Raw genomic sequence first — 18770 nt, forward strand, 5'->3', positions numbered from 1 at the left:
CTGATGCCTCTTGCTCCTCCACTGGACGCAGGTGAGGATACTTCCTCTGACTCAGATGTGTCCGTACAGGTTTCCACCATCTTTCTCTTCTAGCCTTCTTCCCTTGAGATGTGTCTTGAGGAAGAGATCACCAGCGGATGACTGGCCCATCAACCCTGGCAAGGGCTCTCCGGGGTCCTGCCCTGTTCCTTATAATCCAGTCCAGTGGGCTTTTTGGAACCCGTGGGATCTCTATAAGAACAGTTATACAGTGTGCTCTCATGCAAGAGGTCTGATCAAGAACAACAGCCACTGTCAGCAGGCCACCTTCCACAGGAAGAACCTCCAGAATAGCAGGAGCTAGGCACAGAGGAGGAGACACCACCATTGTACAAATCCTGTTCCTCACCGGATGAGGCTGTTATGCCTGCCCACACACCCCGCCGTCCTTTGGGATGATTCAAGATGTTTCAAGACCTCAAATCCTTACAGATCCTGTTGGAGGAGATCAACATTATTTTCTGAACATTTTACATACTTTCCCCCAGGAGAAGATTGCCGTGCCCTTCCATGTCTGTTAGCACCAGCCCCTTTGGTGTGGCAAACACCAGCGACCCTACCACTCACTTGTAAGCAGACTGATAAAAAAATACTATATTCTTTCTAGAGTTCAAAGTATCCTTTCTCCCATCGTACCTCTAACCCTTTGGTCATTGATGCAATTAATGTAACAACTAGACAGTATTGGTCTTGATCACCCCCTTCTCACAAGCAACTTAAATGCATAGACTTTCTTGGCAGCAAAAATTACTTCTTCTTCGAGAGATGTCCCTGTGGATGCTCCACTCCAGGTGTTGGTGCGTCCCTGCGCCTTTGCTCGGAGATTTTTGTAGCAGTACTCGTAGTGGCCACGCATGCGCAGATGCTGCTCCCCTGCTGTGAGTCTAGCTTAATAGTACGCATGCGTGGCCGGTCTCCTCAGTTCCTTCTCTACCGTCCCCGGCCTGAGACGGAGCTCAGCAGACTCGTTAGAAAATTCCTTTCTCTTGTTACAATTACCCTTCTAGTTAGTTAGTTTGTTGTTAGTTTGTTGTTAGTTATAGTTAGTTACCATTTTTATCTGGGAAAAAAAAAAATCCTGTCAGCTGCAGCCGCTTCAGACATGCCTGGCTCCACAGGCTTTAAACGCTGCTCAAACTGCAAGGAGGCCATCCCGCTGTCAGATGGCCACTCACACTGTATAAAATGTTTGGGGGAGACCCACATTCCTCAAAAATGTGCCCACTGCAGAAAACTCAGCTCCAGGGCACGGAAGGACAGGGAGCTTACATTGAAACTGCTCCTCCTCCAGAAATCCCTAGGAGTGGCTTCAAACCCAGGCGCTGATTCCGGCTCCGCTGCCCACTACAGCCCCCCCCGCCTCAAACAAACACAAGAAATCTGCTAAGAAAGGGCACCTTTTGTCATCTTCAAAGGAAACCCTGAGACACAAGCCCTCCCCGGGCAGATCTACCGCTTCCCTGCCTGTGCTCCCCCGCTTGAGCACATTTGACAAGCCGGGCTCCTCCGGCACCGCGCGAAAACCGCCTGAGGCTGAGGCGCGAAGCTCCGGTGCCGAGGCTTCAGGCTTTCAGCTGCTTGCCTCTCTTCTGGCACCGTTCGGCACTGCGACGGACACGGTACCGACATTCCACACCCTGCCTGACCCCCTGCAGGCTGGTGCTGCCCTCCCGGCACCGACCACGGCACCGGCACCCGTGGAACTGATTGGCAGTGAGCCAAGAAACAAAGCCCCGGCTCAGAGGAATGTTCCCTCATTGCATCTCCCTCCTGCACAGCCTTCACCTCACGCAGGAGCCTCACCTTTCAATTTACTCAGGCAAGAGATCTGCTGGTGTCACCTATCCTGCAGTCTCCCCTGCTGAATGCCTGTTTCTCTTTGATGGCAGAGTCAGGGTCTGAACAGCCTTCCTCCAGTGAGGAGGAAACTGGTCCACAGGAGGGTTTTTCTCTGTATCAACCCTCCCATCCCCAGACCCCAGTCAACAGAGGTTTTAGGAAAATTACCTCAGCCTATTCTCAGGATCCTGCCCCCGGGGGGGAGGGGGTGTGAACCCCTGGATGGCACTACCTATGCCCTACCCACCACCATGACAATATTGGGCACCGTGGGCATTGTACCCTCGAGAACACACACGCTACGCCACCTCAACCAGGCGCAACACCGGTCTAGCACCACCGCCTGACGAACCTGCCAATGACACCAGACAGCACCATCACACTTGCAGGATCAACCAAGTCCAGCTCCTATTCCAGTAGAGCCGGAAGTAACGCCTGAAGAAGCCTTACTTCCCCCTCTTCCAACACCGTCGGATGACTACGCAAAATTCCAAGACCTCTTTAAAAGAGTTGCCAGTGACTTGAGAATTAACTTGGAGGAAGTCCCTGAACAACAGCATGAGTTAACGGACATCCTACAGCCCTCTTCTTCCTCTAGGGTTGCATTACCAATCAACATAGCCCTTTTAGAACCTGCTAAGTCCATCTGGCAGACTCCAGCTACATGCCTACCGACCTGTAAACAAGCAGACCGGAAGTACTTCATCCCATCTAAGGGCTCTGAATTCCTTTTTACCCATCCGGCGCCAAACTCGTTAGTAGTAGATGCAGCGAACCAAAGGGCCAAACAACAGTATTCCCTCTCCACCCCAGCCAACAAGGAAAGTAAACGCTTGGACTTCTTTGGTCGTAAAGTATATGCATCCTCGACGCTACAATTTCGTATAGCTAATTATACTGCAGTTCTTGCAAAATATGACCACAGAAACTATAATAAGTTCATGGACTTTATTGACGAAAACCCAGAACAGAAAAAACAACAATTCACAGCCCTGGTTTCCGAGGGACAAATCAAATCACGCACCGCTCTTCAAGCGGCCCTCGATGTAGCCAACACTGCAGCAAGATCGACCGCCACAGCAGTGGTCATGCGCCGAGGTTCATGGCTCTCCTCCTCTTTCTTTCCTCGAGAGGTCCAGAGCTCCATTGAAGATCTTCCCTTTGACGGTGAAAAACTTTTTGCTTCCGCCACGAACGACGTGCTTCACTCAATGAAGGACTCAAGGGCAACCCTCCGGTCCTTAGGTCTCCAGACACCTAAGACCAGAAGACGGCAATATAGATACCAACCTTACCAACGTCCACGCTATCCCGCATTCACACAACACTCCCATAGACCACAGGAGCAACAGCAATAATAACAACGCCAAAGACCAAGATTCCAGCGTCGTCGTCCCAATTCTGCGGGGGCGCCTCAACCCCCTCCAACTAATAGGCAGATTTGAAGCCTTGGTCGAGGGTTTAGAAAACAGCGTTCCCACTTCAGCCAGCACACATATCTTTGAACATCGCCTACGACCATTCTCCCACCAATGGCAGAACATTACCTCCGACAAGTGGGTTATAGAGGTGGTTACAATTGGATACGCCAACAACACAAAGGGAAGGGTTTTTACTCCCATTATTTCTTAACAGAAAAGAAAACTGGGGGATGGCGACCAATCCTCGACCTCAGGCGGCTCAACAAATTTGTCAAAAAGCAAAAGTTCAAGATGGTTACTCTCACCACCATAATCCCAGCGCTGGAGCAGGGCGATTGGTTTTCAGCCCTCGACCTACAGGACGCCTATTTTCATGTGACTATACACCTGGCCCACAGATGCTTCCTACGTTTTACTCTTGGCTCAATACATTTTCAATACAGGGTTCTTCCCTTCGGACTGTCCACGGCCCCCTGTGTTTTTTCCAAGATCCTAGCCGTAGTTACTGCCTACCTCAGAAAACAAGGGTTCATAATATTGCCTTACCTCGACAATTGCCTCCTCAAAGCCTCAACGTTCGACGAAGCTCTCCGATCCACGCGGCTTACTGTCGATTGTTTCCTATCTCTAGGCCTGCAAATAAACAAAAACAAATCCATATTATGCCCCACCCAACATCGGGAGTTCATAGGGGCATACCTCGACTCCCAGATGGGATTGGCATCTCTTCCACCCGACCGCTTCAACTCCATAAGCCGACTGGCCACAAAAATTCGCAACAGTCCCCAGAAGACTGTCCGAGACTGTCTACAAATACTAGGTCACATGGCCTTGTGCACTTTTGTTGTCCAAAATGCACGCCTCTACATGAGGCGTTTCCAAGCGTGGTTGGCCACGGTTTACAGACCGAATGTGCACTCTCTAAACAAGACTCTTTCCATACCTTTCCGAGTCAAAGATTCTCTACTGTGGTGGACAGTTCACTCCAACCTCTGCTCTGGAGTCCCCTTTTTTCAGGAGGCTCCATCCCTCATACTGACTACCGATGCATCTCTGACAGGCTGGGGTGCACACATGTCTCCCCACACAGTCCAGGGGCTATGGTCTTCAACCGAGACCTCTCTGCACATAAATGTCCTAGAACTTCGAGCCATTCGCAATGCGTGCGGTCACTTTCTTCCACTAATCAGGAATCACCATGTATGCATAATGACAGACAACATTGCATGCATGTTCTATGTAAACAGGTAGGGAGGAGCTTGATCCCACTCGCTTTGCACAGAGGCTATGAAGCTCTGGAATTGGTGCATTGTGAACAACATCCGGGCATCAGCTGCCTATCTTCCCGGAGTGATGAATACCACAGCGGACGAAATAAGCAGACGCTTTCCCTGGGATCACGAATGGGAGATAGACGAGAAAACCATTCACAACGTATTCCGCATTTGGGGTCACCCAACCATAGACCTTTTTGCAACTGCGAAAAACAAGAAATGTTCCGACTTTTGCTCCAGAGCGGGCCTGGGCAAACATTCCCTGGGAGACACATTCATGATCCCATGGCACCAAAACTTACTCTATGCGTTTCCCCCGATACCGGTTCTCAACAGGGTCCTGATAAAAATACGAACAGACCGTGCCAAGGTGATCCTAATTGCCCCGTCGTGGCCCAGACAACTGTGGTTTCTGTTCCTCACCAGAATGTCGATTCGACCACCAATCTCGTTGCATCTCCTCCCGAACCTCCTATCACAACAACACGGCCGATTTCTCCACCCCAACCTGCTTCACCTCAAAGCCTGGTTCCTACATGGTTCTCCAAAAGCGAACTAGATTGCTCTGAACAAGTTCAAAGAGTGCTCCTACATAGCAGAACACAATCTACTCGCACCACCTGTCTACAAAAGTGGAAACGATTCACACATTGGCGTTCAGCTAAACAACTTTGTCCCATATCGGTATCTCTCTCGCTCATACTTGATTATCTATTGGACCTTAAGTGGTCCGGCCTTTCTTTCAGCTCCATCGGAGTCCATTTAGCTGCTATTACAACTTTTCATGCAAAATTGATGATACTTCTGTTTTTGCTCATCCAATCACCAAGCGTTTCCTCAATGGACTCCAAGTCCTATACCCAGACATTAAACCACCTACCACCCCGCGGGACCTTCATTTAGTACTATCTTGCCTAACTCAACAACCCTTTGAACCCCTAGCCACGTGCTCCCTTTTACACCTTTCGATGAAAATAGCATTTTTAGTGGCAATTACCTCCGCCAGACGGGCAGGAGAAATAGCAGCTCTTATGGCAGACCCGCTATATACGCTATTTTTCAAAGACAAGGTTACCCTCAGATTACACCCCAAATTTCTTCCTAAGGTGCATTTGTCATTCCACATTAATGAGCCGATACACCTACCAACCTTTTTTCTGAAACCACATGCGAACTCGTTCAAAGCTACAATGTATACATTAGATGTACGCAGGGCCCTGTCCTTCTATTTGGATAGAACCAAACCTTTTAGAAACTCTTCTAGACTTTTTGTCTCCATCGCAGAACGTTCCAAAGGTTCTCCTATTTCTACCCAGAGACTTTCAAACTGGATTTCTCAGTGCATCTGGTTGTGCTATCAGATGAAGAAGGTTACACCTCCAGACAGCATCAAAACGCATTCCACTAGATCTCTGGCTGCCTCTGTAGCATTCTTATGCAAAGTTCCCCTGGCTGATATCTGTAAAGCAGCCACTTGGTCCTCTGAACACACATTTGTTAAACACTATGCCCTTACTCAAGGCCCCCTTTCTGATATATGTTTGGGCAGGGCTGTACTATCTACGGCATTCCTATCAGATCCGAAGTCCCTACCTCCTTGAGACACACTTCTTTTAAGTCACCTGGAGTGGAGCACCCACAGGGACATCTCTTGAAGAAGAAGAGGAGGTTACTCACCCTGTGCAGTAACTGACGTTCTTCAAGATGAGTGTCCCTGTGGGTGCTCCACTACCCACCCTCCTCCCCTCTACTTCGGAGTTGGGGTAGCCTACGTTGTAGAGAAGGAACTGAGGAGACCGGCCACGCATGTGTACTATTAAGCTAGACTCACAGCACGGGGGCAGCCTCTGCGCATGCGTGGCTGCTACGAGTACTGCTACAAAAATCTCCGAGCAAAGGCGCAGGGACGCACCAACACCTGGAGTGGAGCACCCACAGGGACACTCATCTCAAAGAACGTCAGTTACTGCCCAGGGTGAGTAACCTCCTCTTTTTGGCTGCTCTGCAATTCATGGTGGCCAGCTATTAGTCCTCAATGGGAAAATATGACTTTACAAATTATTTCACATTTTCTCATTTTGCTGAACATCTGCCACAAGACCAGAGGGAGCAGTTTCAGGATCTCATGACAGAAGGCCAGACGATTGTCAAGGCTTCCCTTCAGGCCTCACTTAGCATCGCTGTCACAGCTTTACCCTCTATGGCTACCACCATAGTCCATGCATCGAGTATCTTGGCTGCAATCCTCCAGCCTTCCCTGGGAAATACAAAACAACTGTGGAGGACTTTCCCTTTGAAGGCCTGAAGCTCTTCAGTGGTTCCTCGATGGGTCCCTCTACTCCCACCAAAGACTTGCTCAATGCCTTGGCGTCTACACACCTGTGACAAAAAGGAAATACAGCAAGTCTCAAACAGTTCAATGGTCCTGCCCGTTTATCAATGGTCCTGCCCATTTATCATGTTCACCGAACTTCCCAGAAAGAAACCTAGATTTCCCAAGAAGGCTTCACAGTTGAGAAGGAACTGGAGTGGTGGTGGGTCCATCCCTCCTTATATACTCTTGTACCAGAACATGAAGATGATGTGTAGGGTGCAGGTGTGGACACTGTTGACAAGCATCTCCCATTAAATGAGAATGGGCACATGCAGATCCTGGCATGAAGTACCCATCAGAACAAAACATCTTGAAGAACTCTAGTTATGGTACACCTTTTGTCTCACTGCTTTGAAATGCAAATGCCTTGTGCACCAGGGTGAATTTCACCTTAATGCTGGATAATTATCGCTGCCTGTAGCATAAATTAAATTTACTTCATGAAAATTGGGTAAAACCCCTTCTGTACAGAAAAGAGAAATGTAAGTGAAGCTAGGATAGACACATTTCCAATATGCAATACAGAACATTGCAGCATAGCTTATCTCCCTAGCATTTTCATTCCGAAGTATCACAAAATACTTTGCAGCCAGTTACAGACTACTTGTATTTTCACGTATAATGTGTACAAGTTATCCATAGGGTCTATTTGACTCTGATATAGTTTTGTCTCTATAGCCTTTGTGTTAAATATTTGTTTTAACATTTTTATTAGACATCCAGAGATGTTTGGGAACAGTGCATTCTTGAACTAAAATTTAGTGTTATTAATGTTGTTGATTATTAGACTTCAGGAACTTGGAAATGGTGAAATAGAGAATGTCAGTTATGCAGGAAAACTTAACAGGAAATATACTACATGTCAGTTCCTTCATGTGTTTGAATCTAGTATGCCTATTGCCTCCCCTCAGTGGTTTTAAACCTGGCCAGTATCTTGGCAGACAATCATGTTATGTATCTTCAGGAAATTTAGGAGGTGGAATCCATGTCAGTTCATTTCTGCTTCAGAAATCCAGAAACCAATAGAAAATATCATCTTATTCTTGCTAGTTACTGCCTTTGCTTCAGGACCGTTTGTACTGTCTGGACACCGGTAACTCTGCCTTGCAGACAAGAAATAGAATTGCACTTATGGAAATAGGATGCAAGTATCTCAGGAGGGAAATACGGTAGAGAGAAGGACTTCCGACTCTCTGAAAATTGAATGCTTTCAAGGAAATGAGCTAAGCTTTACAAATGGTATAAAAAGACTTGGGAATTTTGGATTACACAGGATAAGCAGAGCACACACATGCTCAACCGGATGTCCTGAGGACAGATTATATAATCGTACAGCAAATAAATATGTAGTTGATGTTGTTATCTGACCAACAATTGTGTTTTGTTAAGTCTGACATATGTTTCAAATGTAATGGAGGAAAAACATTGTACTGCTTTAAATCAGTGATCTTTATGATCAAAAATAAGACACTTTCGTACATTAGACGCTTACCCACATCATGTCTATTCTTTTGTTGTTAAATAAATAAATAAAATGTGAAGCACATTACTGTAATTAAGGACTCAAGGAAACCCATTGATCCATATTTGGAAATGTTGATAATTTTGGTTTGCATCGTTGCTGGATTGCATCAGACAATCAGATAGAATTATAAGTCAGTCTAACCATGATCTTTGCCCTAAGGCTTAGTCTTTGCATTTCCAAAGAACACATGCAGCACATTTTTGTTGTATTATTGACTGCCTGGGAAGAAATCAGTGAGGGGGGTGGGGGTGCTCTGCATTCTTTGGAATCTGAAACGGAGAGTTTAAACCACATGCTCCTTGTTTGTTCCTAGGTTTTCAGAAAAAATGACCACCAAATGGCTTGAACTCTTTGAAGGTAGTGGTGTTCCATATGGGCCAATCAACAGTATGCAGCAAGTATTCTCGGATCCTCAGGTCAGTTCTCATAGAGCCTTTGTGATACATTAGTAACGTGTTTTACAAATATTCAATAACAATTGCTTTCCTCCACACCAGCTTTCAACTACCTATAAAAATGTGATTCAAGTCATTTATGTTGAGTATGAGGCTAGTAACATGGTATACTTACGAACGATCATTAACTGCTGACCCTAAAATGGAGTGCACATTTGGAAATATAGCCTTTTCCATATTGCATTAGGCCATTGGTATATCAAGTCTTGTACAGTATCTTGCTCTCATCAGTGGTCAATATCTGTTCTTCAGAGGACAGGAGGGCAACATTTTTCTAGGCAAATTCTGCAGTGCGGAAAAATAATTCTTCACTCTCACAAGCAATCATCCTAGTCTTTATAGTAGGTGTAACTACAAAGTATATTGATAAAAATTATCAAGCTTTGAATACAGTTGAATGAAAATATGATGCAGAAATATTTTGAGCTATTTCTTGGCTAGGAACTCCCAAGAACTAAGAGGAATTTGTCTTTTGCTTTTAGTATTTCACAAAGTTAAATGTTTCTTTATTCATAACAGATACCATACATTTGGTTAAAATATTCTTACCTTTTTATGCCCATAAACTTATGAAAGCTGGGCACTGCACTGATTTTCCCATTGGAGCTTGTTGGGTTGATTGTTCTCTCGCCAGCTCAACCAGTTGTGTCAAACAAAGTTAACAGGCTATATTTTGCACCTGTTCTGCTACTCAGTGAATCTCATTTAAATGAATTCCTGATGCTGGAATAAACCTGTTCCATACAGACTATACATCTACTTGAGTGCAAATGTATGCACAGTGAACATCCTTGGAATCAAATATCTGATAAAGGAACGAGAGTGTTCAAGGAATCAAAATGCATCACTAAAAATTGTAAAATAGGATTGACTAGTGAAATAAATGAATCTGTTCTGTATGTAATATCTGCTGTGCACCAGTGTATAGACTGTATAGTATATATACCAAGACTGTGCACAAGAATAAAAGAACAGAAAATGAATGTGTGATAAAGGAACACATTTATTGTATATCAAGGGCCTGCATTTATAAAGCTACTGCTGCATAAGAGTGGAGGTTTTGGTAGATTAATGCACTGTTATTCCTTGAAATGAGGTAGCACCATGCTGACTTTGCCTATGGAGGATAACCAGGCCAACTTTCTCACTTCATAATTTTCACAGGGATTAAGCTTGGGTTTTGTTCACTACATTGCAGAAGGCTTTATTTTACTCAGGGGTTAGTTGGTTGGGGGGTTATACATAGGGTGATACTGAAAAGGAGATCCTGCACTTTTTGTTCAGTGCGCCACAACATTAAAAAAAGTCAATGACAATCTGAGAGAGAGGATGTTTTAGAGGTTAAAGCGATGATGTGTTGAAAGTGGGGTGGGGGGGAAGTATCACTAAAGTGCCCCTGCTGAAAACTGCATACCAAATTGAAGGGAGGACTGTGATAGTTTCCCTGATTCTGACAAAGTTTGCCTTCCCTCTGGATACTTTTAAATCATCTCTACCATGGAACACATAGTGATGCGTTTGCCTTTGAAATGGACCAGATTGCACCAATTGCCTGTTTTTTTTCAAATTGTTTTCCCTGATCTGATGGTGTCAAATTTGCAAATGAACTGGAGCTCAGCAGTTTCTCTTTGGAGTCTGGTCTGGCCTGCCTCCCAAGATCTGTGAAAGTGAGGGATCATTGTCCAGGATGGGTTGTAGATCACTGATGATGCGTTGGAGAGGTTTAAGCTGAGGACTGTAGGTGATGGCCAGTGGAGTTCTGTTGGTTTCTTTTTTGGGCCTGTCTTGTAGCAGGAGGCTTCTGGGTACACGTCTGGCTCTGCTGATTTGTTTCTTTATTTCCTTGTGTGGGTATCGTAGTTTTGAGAATGCTTGGTGAAGATCTTGTAGGTGTTGGTCTCTGTCTGAGGGGTTGGACCTAACCAGATCAGCTACAACATCACCGGCTCATTCACCTGCACGTCCACCAATGTTATATATGCCATCATGTGCCAGCAATGCCCCTCTGCTATGTACACTGGCCTAACTGGACAGTCACTACGCAAGAGGATAAATGGACACAAGTCAGATATCAGGAATGGCAATATACAAAAACCTGTAGGAGAACACTTCAACCTCCCTGGCCACACAATAGCAGATATAAAGGTAGCCATCTTACAGCAAAAAAACTTCAGGACCAGACTCCAAAGAGAAACTGCTGAGCTCCAGTTCATTTGCAAATTTGACACCATCAGATCAGGATTAAACAAAGACTGTGAATGGCTATCCAACTACAGAAGCAGTTTCTCCTCCCTTGGTGTTCACACCTCAACTGCTAGCAGAGCACCTCACCCTCCCTGATTGAACTAACCTCGTTATCTCCATACTGATTTATACCTGCCTCTGGAAATTTCCATTACTTGCATCTGAAGAAGTGAGGTTCTTACCCATGAAAGCTTATGCTCCCAATACTTTTGTTAATCTTAAAGGTGCCACAGGACCCTCTGTTGCTTTTTACAGATTCAGACTAACACAGCTACCCCTCTGATACTTTCTACACCATTATCTCTCTGAGAGGTGAATACAAGAGAAAGGACCAATGTGGAGAGCATTAAACTCAGTCTTCCATTTGTGTCGGCTATTTTGTTTACATTTTTAATTGCACTTTATATTTTTGTGGCGAGTACTCCAAACATCTGCAGATGGGTCCTCCATTGCCCTTCCTGATCCAATATCTCAAAATTGACTTGGACTCAGAAGTTTAGGACCAGTTCAAGAAAAAGTTAATGAATTTGCACCTATCCCTTTATTCTGGGATGTCAGTTTTCACCTGTGCATCCAATCACTGTCCTTGTGTTTCAGCAGCAGCCACGTGTCTGCATAAACCACCAATATACTATACACATTCTCACTCTTCAACAACAACTTTACCCTTTCATAGACCATCTTGTCAATTCACTTCCTGAACTACAAAAAGCACTACAGTGGACTGGGAATGGGTAGAACAGAAAATCCACCAATCGCTCAGGTTCTGTAATCCATATATCCCCAACACTCCCAAATCCCATTTATAACAGGAATAGAAGATATTTCCCAACAAGACCATACCATAATCATAGCCAAAGTATCAGATATATGACGATAAACAGTATAAGGACTTTGTGATCACTCTGAAATAATGGAAGAATTCTTTTTTGTTCATCTTCTCTCAAGATCTGCCTAGACTAGGAAAATCTGTGTTTAGGAGATGTTAGCTAACTTGCGTTAATAAACACATTTTTAAACACCACTTAGCACTAAATGTAGACAAAGGTAGTAGATTTATAACTCAAGGATTTACCACAATCAGCTAACACATTTTTAAATTTCACTAGCTTTGCCTCATTGTAGAGAACCAAAAGCAATACCCAAACCAGTGGTCTTTGGATGTGGATAGACTTTCCTTTACCTCTAACCAGGATATCTTTGGAATCCACATGCTATGAAGGTTCTTCCCCTGGCTGTCTTTTACTAGCAATAGTACTATAATATAATATAATATAATATAATATAATATAATATAATATAATATAATATATATTCCGTAACATTAAGTCTTGAAACAGTTTCATTAATTTTCATCTCCACTGTTTTCTAATCATCTTCAAGTTTTTTGTCATTCTTAATATAAAGCAGCAGTCATCAGATGTGGGCTCACACCACTGGTGACTGAGGCTTCACAATGTAGTGCATGTCAACAACCATCAAAGCGTTATGCCAGCACAGCTGTTAGCAATGCTGCAAAATGCTTTACAGTGCACCACAAGGCCTTTAGCAGCCAAAGACCAAGCGCATGGGGTAAAACGGAAGAGGGATGGAAGCAAGACTGAAGGGAAAGGGAAGCAAGTCTAAAAGGGAGGACTGAAATGGTATACAATTCAATCAACTATAGGTGTGTATCCTTCCCCCACCATGGAACCATGGGGGTCAAAAGACGCCCATATAATTTCTTTTGTAAACTCAGATTAGAACAATTTGTCTGACCCTGGGATGTATTGTTAACATCATTAACCGCTTCAATCATACTCTAACTGAGCTGCCAAAAAAATGAAGTTTTTGTCTAAGCTGGATCGCCAGGTGATACATTTTTTCCATGAATGGAATGAAACGTTGTCTACCTTTTCCCAACTGATTATAATCTTTTATTCATTTGTGTTGTTAAAATGAATACTGCAGGCATTCTCACTGCTAAGTCAATCAGTGTCTATGTGAGGGGGAGGGAGACAGAGGTTAAAAGGGTTGAGAGACAGGCATTTGCTCTCTTAGGGTCACTGATACAGTAGTTAAGAAAACATTCACACAGTTAAGACCCGTTAAAGGGGACAACTTGCTTTCCTTAAAAAATGAGAGGGAAAGAGAGAGAGAAAAGTATATTTATAGAAGGTCCTATAAAGATACTGTATAGACTATTTGCTTGCAGCGTTTTATATTCAGTCTTTTTTCAAGTTCTCTTTTTCTAAGATATGTTCTTTTAATCAGGCCAAAATCATAGAGTACATTAAAAGAATTCTTTAAAAGTTTTAAAAATTTACTGGATGACCTGAGTATGGTCCTATTTAACATACCCTTGGGAACACGTGTATGAAATACAATGTGGTTTGAGGTTTTTCAAACAATACAAACTTAAAAGAGAACATATTTTTTTTAACAGAAACAATTCAAATTCCTCCAAAAGATAAAACAAAACAAAAGCAGGTACGCACCATACTGCAGATAGGCCATGAAAGCATAAAGATCTCTGGCTATTAAATAAGGGGAATGAAAATTTCTTCTTACTTTTTTCATTAGGTGTTTTGTCTTTTACAGTCACCATACAATGCCACTGTTTTTTCCCGAATGGCTGGCAGAAATTTAAAAAAGAATAAGATGGGTGCATGATGGACAATTTAATAATTTGTTAGCTAATGTTTAAAATCACACTCCTTGATACATTTTATCATATCAATGCTATGAGCAGAAAATAAAAATGAATCCTGAAATGGTATTTTTTAGCAGAACAGTTACAGACATACCACACAAGTTGAGTACATCAGGTGTAAGACATCCTGATGCATCACTTCTGAGAAGTATTGGGAGGGAAATATCAGAGTTGAAATATCACAGCTGGCTCTGATTTCAGCTCATGCCAAACACCTGCAAGCTCTAAAAGGATACCAAAACAAAACTCCACCCTGTGGCAGAAGGCCATCCCTTAACAACCCTTCCCTGAGTTTGCATCACTATAAAAATTAATTTAACATTTTTACAGAAACCTTATTCTTCCTGTCCCAGAAGACTAATACAGTTCCTTTAGCCATTCTGCTGAATATGCCTCAAAAACAGAAAGTTAAGAACTGAAATATTTGATAGTTGAAAATTATCTGAAGTTTTCATCTTATTATTTGTGAAAGCCTGTGAAATTGGTGGGTTTTATTAACCTCTAGACTATATCATATTCTGTAAATCATTTCATTTGAACACGTCCTGGCAAAATTTTCCTAGCATCTGTAAAAGCTTCTACAATTGAACTTATGAACACAAAAAGCAACTCAAGTATCAAAGTATATTTTAACGTGTTTAGTTTTTTAAAAAGTGATGCACTTTAAGGACCATGTTTTGAATCACTTTAGTGGTTAATATTTACTGAAACAGTTTTGCAGTCCACTAAGGGTTCATTCAAGTCAAGTGAAATTATATTCTTGTCTATAATACTGCAGAGAATTTCTTACATACAGAGGTTCCTGCAACTGAAAAACAGTTGATGAAGGCCTTCAGGTTATACAGTGTTTCTGGAAGTAATTTCTAGTAGAGAAATGAAAGAGAGGAATTAAATTTTGCATTTATCTCTTTAAGTATTGGACCTGGTTGGAAATTTTCCAGTGGAATATTTTTCCAGAAAATGCCATTGTGTCAAAAGCAAAGCATTTTGTGAGAACATGTTGCCTTTGAAAAAAATTATTTTGAAGTGAAAATTGGAGAAAAAGCCCCACATTTCAATATGACTGAAACATTCCATTTAGACCTTTTCAAAACTAAATATTTCAATTTTCCATTTCAAAATGACTTTTCATTTCAATTTTTAACACTGTGAAGTATGATGTCAACAGTTGAAATCCAAATGAACTCTTTCAGTTTTATCAAAATGAAACATTTTGATTGACCCAAAATGCAATTTTTTCCAGAATTTTGATTTGTGGAAAAATTTGAATTTTTTTGTTTTCTTTCTGTTCTGAAATAAAACAGAATTATAGAACTCCCCTTGAAACAAAATTATGGTTCCTGCACACTCTAGGACAGTGGTTACTGTATCCCCTTTCAGACTACTGTACCCCTTTCGGGAGTCTGATTTGTCTTGTGTACCCCAAATTTCACTTCACTATAAACTACTTGCTTACAAAATCAGACATAAAAATACAAAAGTGTCACAGCACACTATTATTGGAGTGTGTGTGTGTGTGTGTTAGTAATACATATGCCTACATGTGTTGTGAAGAGCCGTCCCTTCTATTTTAGACACCCATTTTTTGAAGATCATAAATTCCTAAAAAAAAGCATTTATTTCAAGCATATTTATCAAAAGATCTCAGAGAAGCACCAAAAACCTTCCACTGAACTGGTTTTCAAATTAAAGAGGGAACCTGCAAGGAGGTTTTCAAAAAGTTGCATTATGGGTTCTCAGATCAGGAGCATAGTGAGAAGCGTCTCACTGACCTTTTCAAAACTTCAGTTGTCTTTCTTCACTATACTCCAGCATTAGCAATTCACGACACAGCTTCTTCAAAGCCCTTTGGTTGGTTTGTCTCTTTGGAGAGGTTACACAGTGGTTCACTAATCCTGGACTTCAGTAAAGTGATGCCAGTCAGTTTCAAAGAATCTATACTTAAGGTCCTACAATCTTGGAATGCACTGAAGACAATGCCATTGAGCTTTCAAGGAACTGTGCTTGCTGGTGTGTAATTTCTTTGACGTTCCTAACAGCATGTTTATCTGATTGGCATTTTCATTCTTGGATACAGTGCAAATTTGGAGTCATAACTGAGCTGTAGTTACCCTCAAAATTTCAGTTAATTAAAGTTTGGTGAATATGGGTTTCATTTGCCAACTTAAATTCCCCCAGCAATTTCAGTTGGAGATAGTATTTTTCTTCACTTGCTGTGTACTCTTTCCTCTAAACGTTGTGGAAAGTAATATGTACGTTGCTTATCAGCCTAACAAGGTTGTTGATTGTTAGGTAAAGAAAAACCTCTATTTCTCATTTTCAAAATATCACAACGAAGTAGACATGTATCCAAACTGAATTAAGTGAAGTTAGGACAGAAAGAGTCTGCACGGATATCAAAGGCAAAAGCTTTGGACACTCAAAACCAATTTTCAATATATGATTTCAGGTAACTGTAGTTGTTTGTCATTTTTTTAAAATTTCTTAATTTCATTGTCAGACTGTGTCCAGGAATTTCCTGTGAAGACAGATCGCCTGAGCTGTTTCTCTGGGGAAAAAAGGGCTGGTCTGCAAAGAATTTTTGTACTCCTTTAACTAAATTGGTTTGAAATTGGAATAATTAAAGTTTTACAGCTCCCTAACGTGGATGGCGTTATGCTAATATAATGGTGTTTACACTGGTATAGCTTATTCCCGTAAATTTAGTAAAATAAGATATGCTGGCAATAAGGCATCTTTATAGAGCTATAGCTGCATCCACACTAGGGAATGTACTGCTTTACCTGTTGTTTTTGTTGTTGTTGTTGTTTTTTCAAATCACATCCCCAACCAAAATAATGGTACAAAAACACTATAGCGTGGACAAGGCTATAGTGTGTGTCTACTCTCCAGCTGCCTTTTCTGGGTTTTTCAGCTGAGTCCTGAAAATCACAAAACAGATATGAATCTCATTTAAAAAAAACCCAAACACTTGATCAGTGATTAAAGGGTCCTTCGGGATGCCCCAGATGAGTTTCAGATGTTTAGGGCAATGCTGGAGGTGCACTGTAGCTCACACTGGGGACGCTCTGCTAGGTGTTTGTCATTTCATACATACCCGTGTTATGTGTAATGGCCCATAAAAGGAGATATTCCCATAATTCACAAATAGCCTTAGGAAGAGGATGGCAAACAAAAACCCACCAGTGATAGCACTAGAAAGGGAACTCTTGGGCAACATGAGAGCGAGAAGATGCAAAGGTGATATTTCAGGAGTTTAGACCCTAGCTCAACAGTGGAAGGAGAGACAGACACATGAGCATGACTAAAAATGGAGGCTGTAATGTTGTTAACTTAACCTAACTCCTAAAGGTCCAAAGCAGGACTGCAACAGTTACTGGGTTGAAGATATTACAGTGTGGATCCCAAACTGGTTGCCAAGAATCAAGAAAAAAAAGAGAGGGACCAGCTCTTAGCACTTCAGCCAGCTAAAAGGGGTTTGCCTCCAAAAGCTACATTTTCCCCCATTATCTCATCCGAAGTTTGAAGGACTAGACAAGGGATGCTACAAGCTGTGCAAGACATTGATGATTATACCCAACTTGCAATGCAAAGGCCCAGGCTCAGTGCCTGTCCATCCCTCTGAAGGAGTTTGGGTCCCCCAAAACTGACCCTTATTAATATGCAGTCCATATTAGGAACCTTCTGTATTTGTGACAAGCACTTATTGATTTATTAGGACTTGTTCCTTTTTCAGTATGTTACATGCCCTTTTCCTAGGTACCATTAATGTGAATATACACTTAAGTTTTTGCAGTGTGTTGGTCCAGTAGCTTGACACACAGTAATATATTTAGCCATTAAGTTAAAGACTGATTTCTTGAACTGCCATTTTTTTTCTGATAGGCTCCCACCTACCCAGTAATTAGTCTGTTACAAATAGCATCAGTTATAAATATTCTTTATACTAATCAAAGCAGTATGACATTCAGTATCTCTTCTATGAAAGTTTAAAATACTTGGAAATCGATATAACATTCCTTCATGTCCTTATCCCCTAAATATGCTGGCCCACATATAAAAATTAAAATGTGATCAACTATACATAGCCATTCTAATTGAAATGAAATCAAAGAAAAAAATGAGAAGCAATTTTTTAATCAAGTAAATGTGTGGATATATCCCATGTGACAAAACTTTGCAAAAATAACTGAACATTGTTGGTTCTTTGAGAAATATTTGCTGTCACAAAACTTTTCTTCTTTTTAGTTCTATCAGTTCTCTCGTTGTATTAGAACTAAATGCAAACACTCTCACTCTCACTGCACACACTTTCTTGATCTCTCATTATAGACGACTGATGGAAAAACAAACACCAAATAAGAGCATCTGGAGATGGTTTATTTCTTTACAAGTTGACTGGAAGACAATGTTGAAACAGACACTGCTGTCATTTCACAATACAGGAAATTTAGAAAAGGTGTCACAGCTGTTTTAAATAACTTCATTTTGAGCGTGCCAGTCAAGTGGGCATGAGCCTTCACTTCTTCACTAGGAGAGGAGGAGGAACTCATCCTGCTATAAGTGTAACTTAATTGAAATAAATGAATTTCCACCAATTTGGCCCCTTAAAGGCAAAAATCAGTGCTATGGCCTAACTCAGCAGGGTATTTAAGCATCTTCCTGACTTTAAGCAACTAAGGCCTTGTCTACACTACGAGAGTAGTTTGATTTTACTTGCATCGAATTTTTGGAATCGATATTGCAAAGTCGAACATGTGTGTCCACACTAAGGACAGTAATTCGACTTTGTGCGTCCACACTAACGGTGAAAGCGTCGACATTCGAAGCGGTGCGCTGTGGTCAGCTATCCCACAGTTCCCGCAGTCCCCTCTGCCCATTGGAATTCTGGGTGTAGCCGGCAATGC

General features: G+C 42.1%; 1 protein-coding gene across 9 annotated transcripts in view; it reads left to right on the plus strand.

Annotated features, from left to right (window-relative positions):
* SUGCT (succinyl-CoA:glutarate-CoA transferase) overlaps positions 1–18770 on the plus strand; it is a 488382-nt gene that overhangs the window by 236866 nt on the left and 232746 nt on the right. For all 9 annotated transcript variants that reach the window (XR_010598405.1, XR_010598406.1, XM_065583830.1 and 6 more), the window contains one exon: positions 8786–8888. Coding sequence is in view for 7 of the 9 variants with exons in the window: in XM_065583830.1 (XP_065439902.1) it covers positions 8786–8888 (103 nt within the window). In the remaining 2 variants the exon portion in view is untranslated. The remainder of the gene's footprint in view (positions 1–8785; positions 8889–18770) is intronic.

Source organism: Chrysemys picta, chromosome 2 (genome assembly GCF_011386835.1).
Source record: "Chrysemys picta bellii isolate R12L10 chromosome 2, ASM1138683v2, whole genome shotgun sequence".
NCBI classification, from domain to species: domain Eukaryota; kingdom Metazoa; phylum Chordata; order Testudines; family Emydidae; genus Chrysemys; species Chrysemys picta.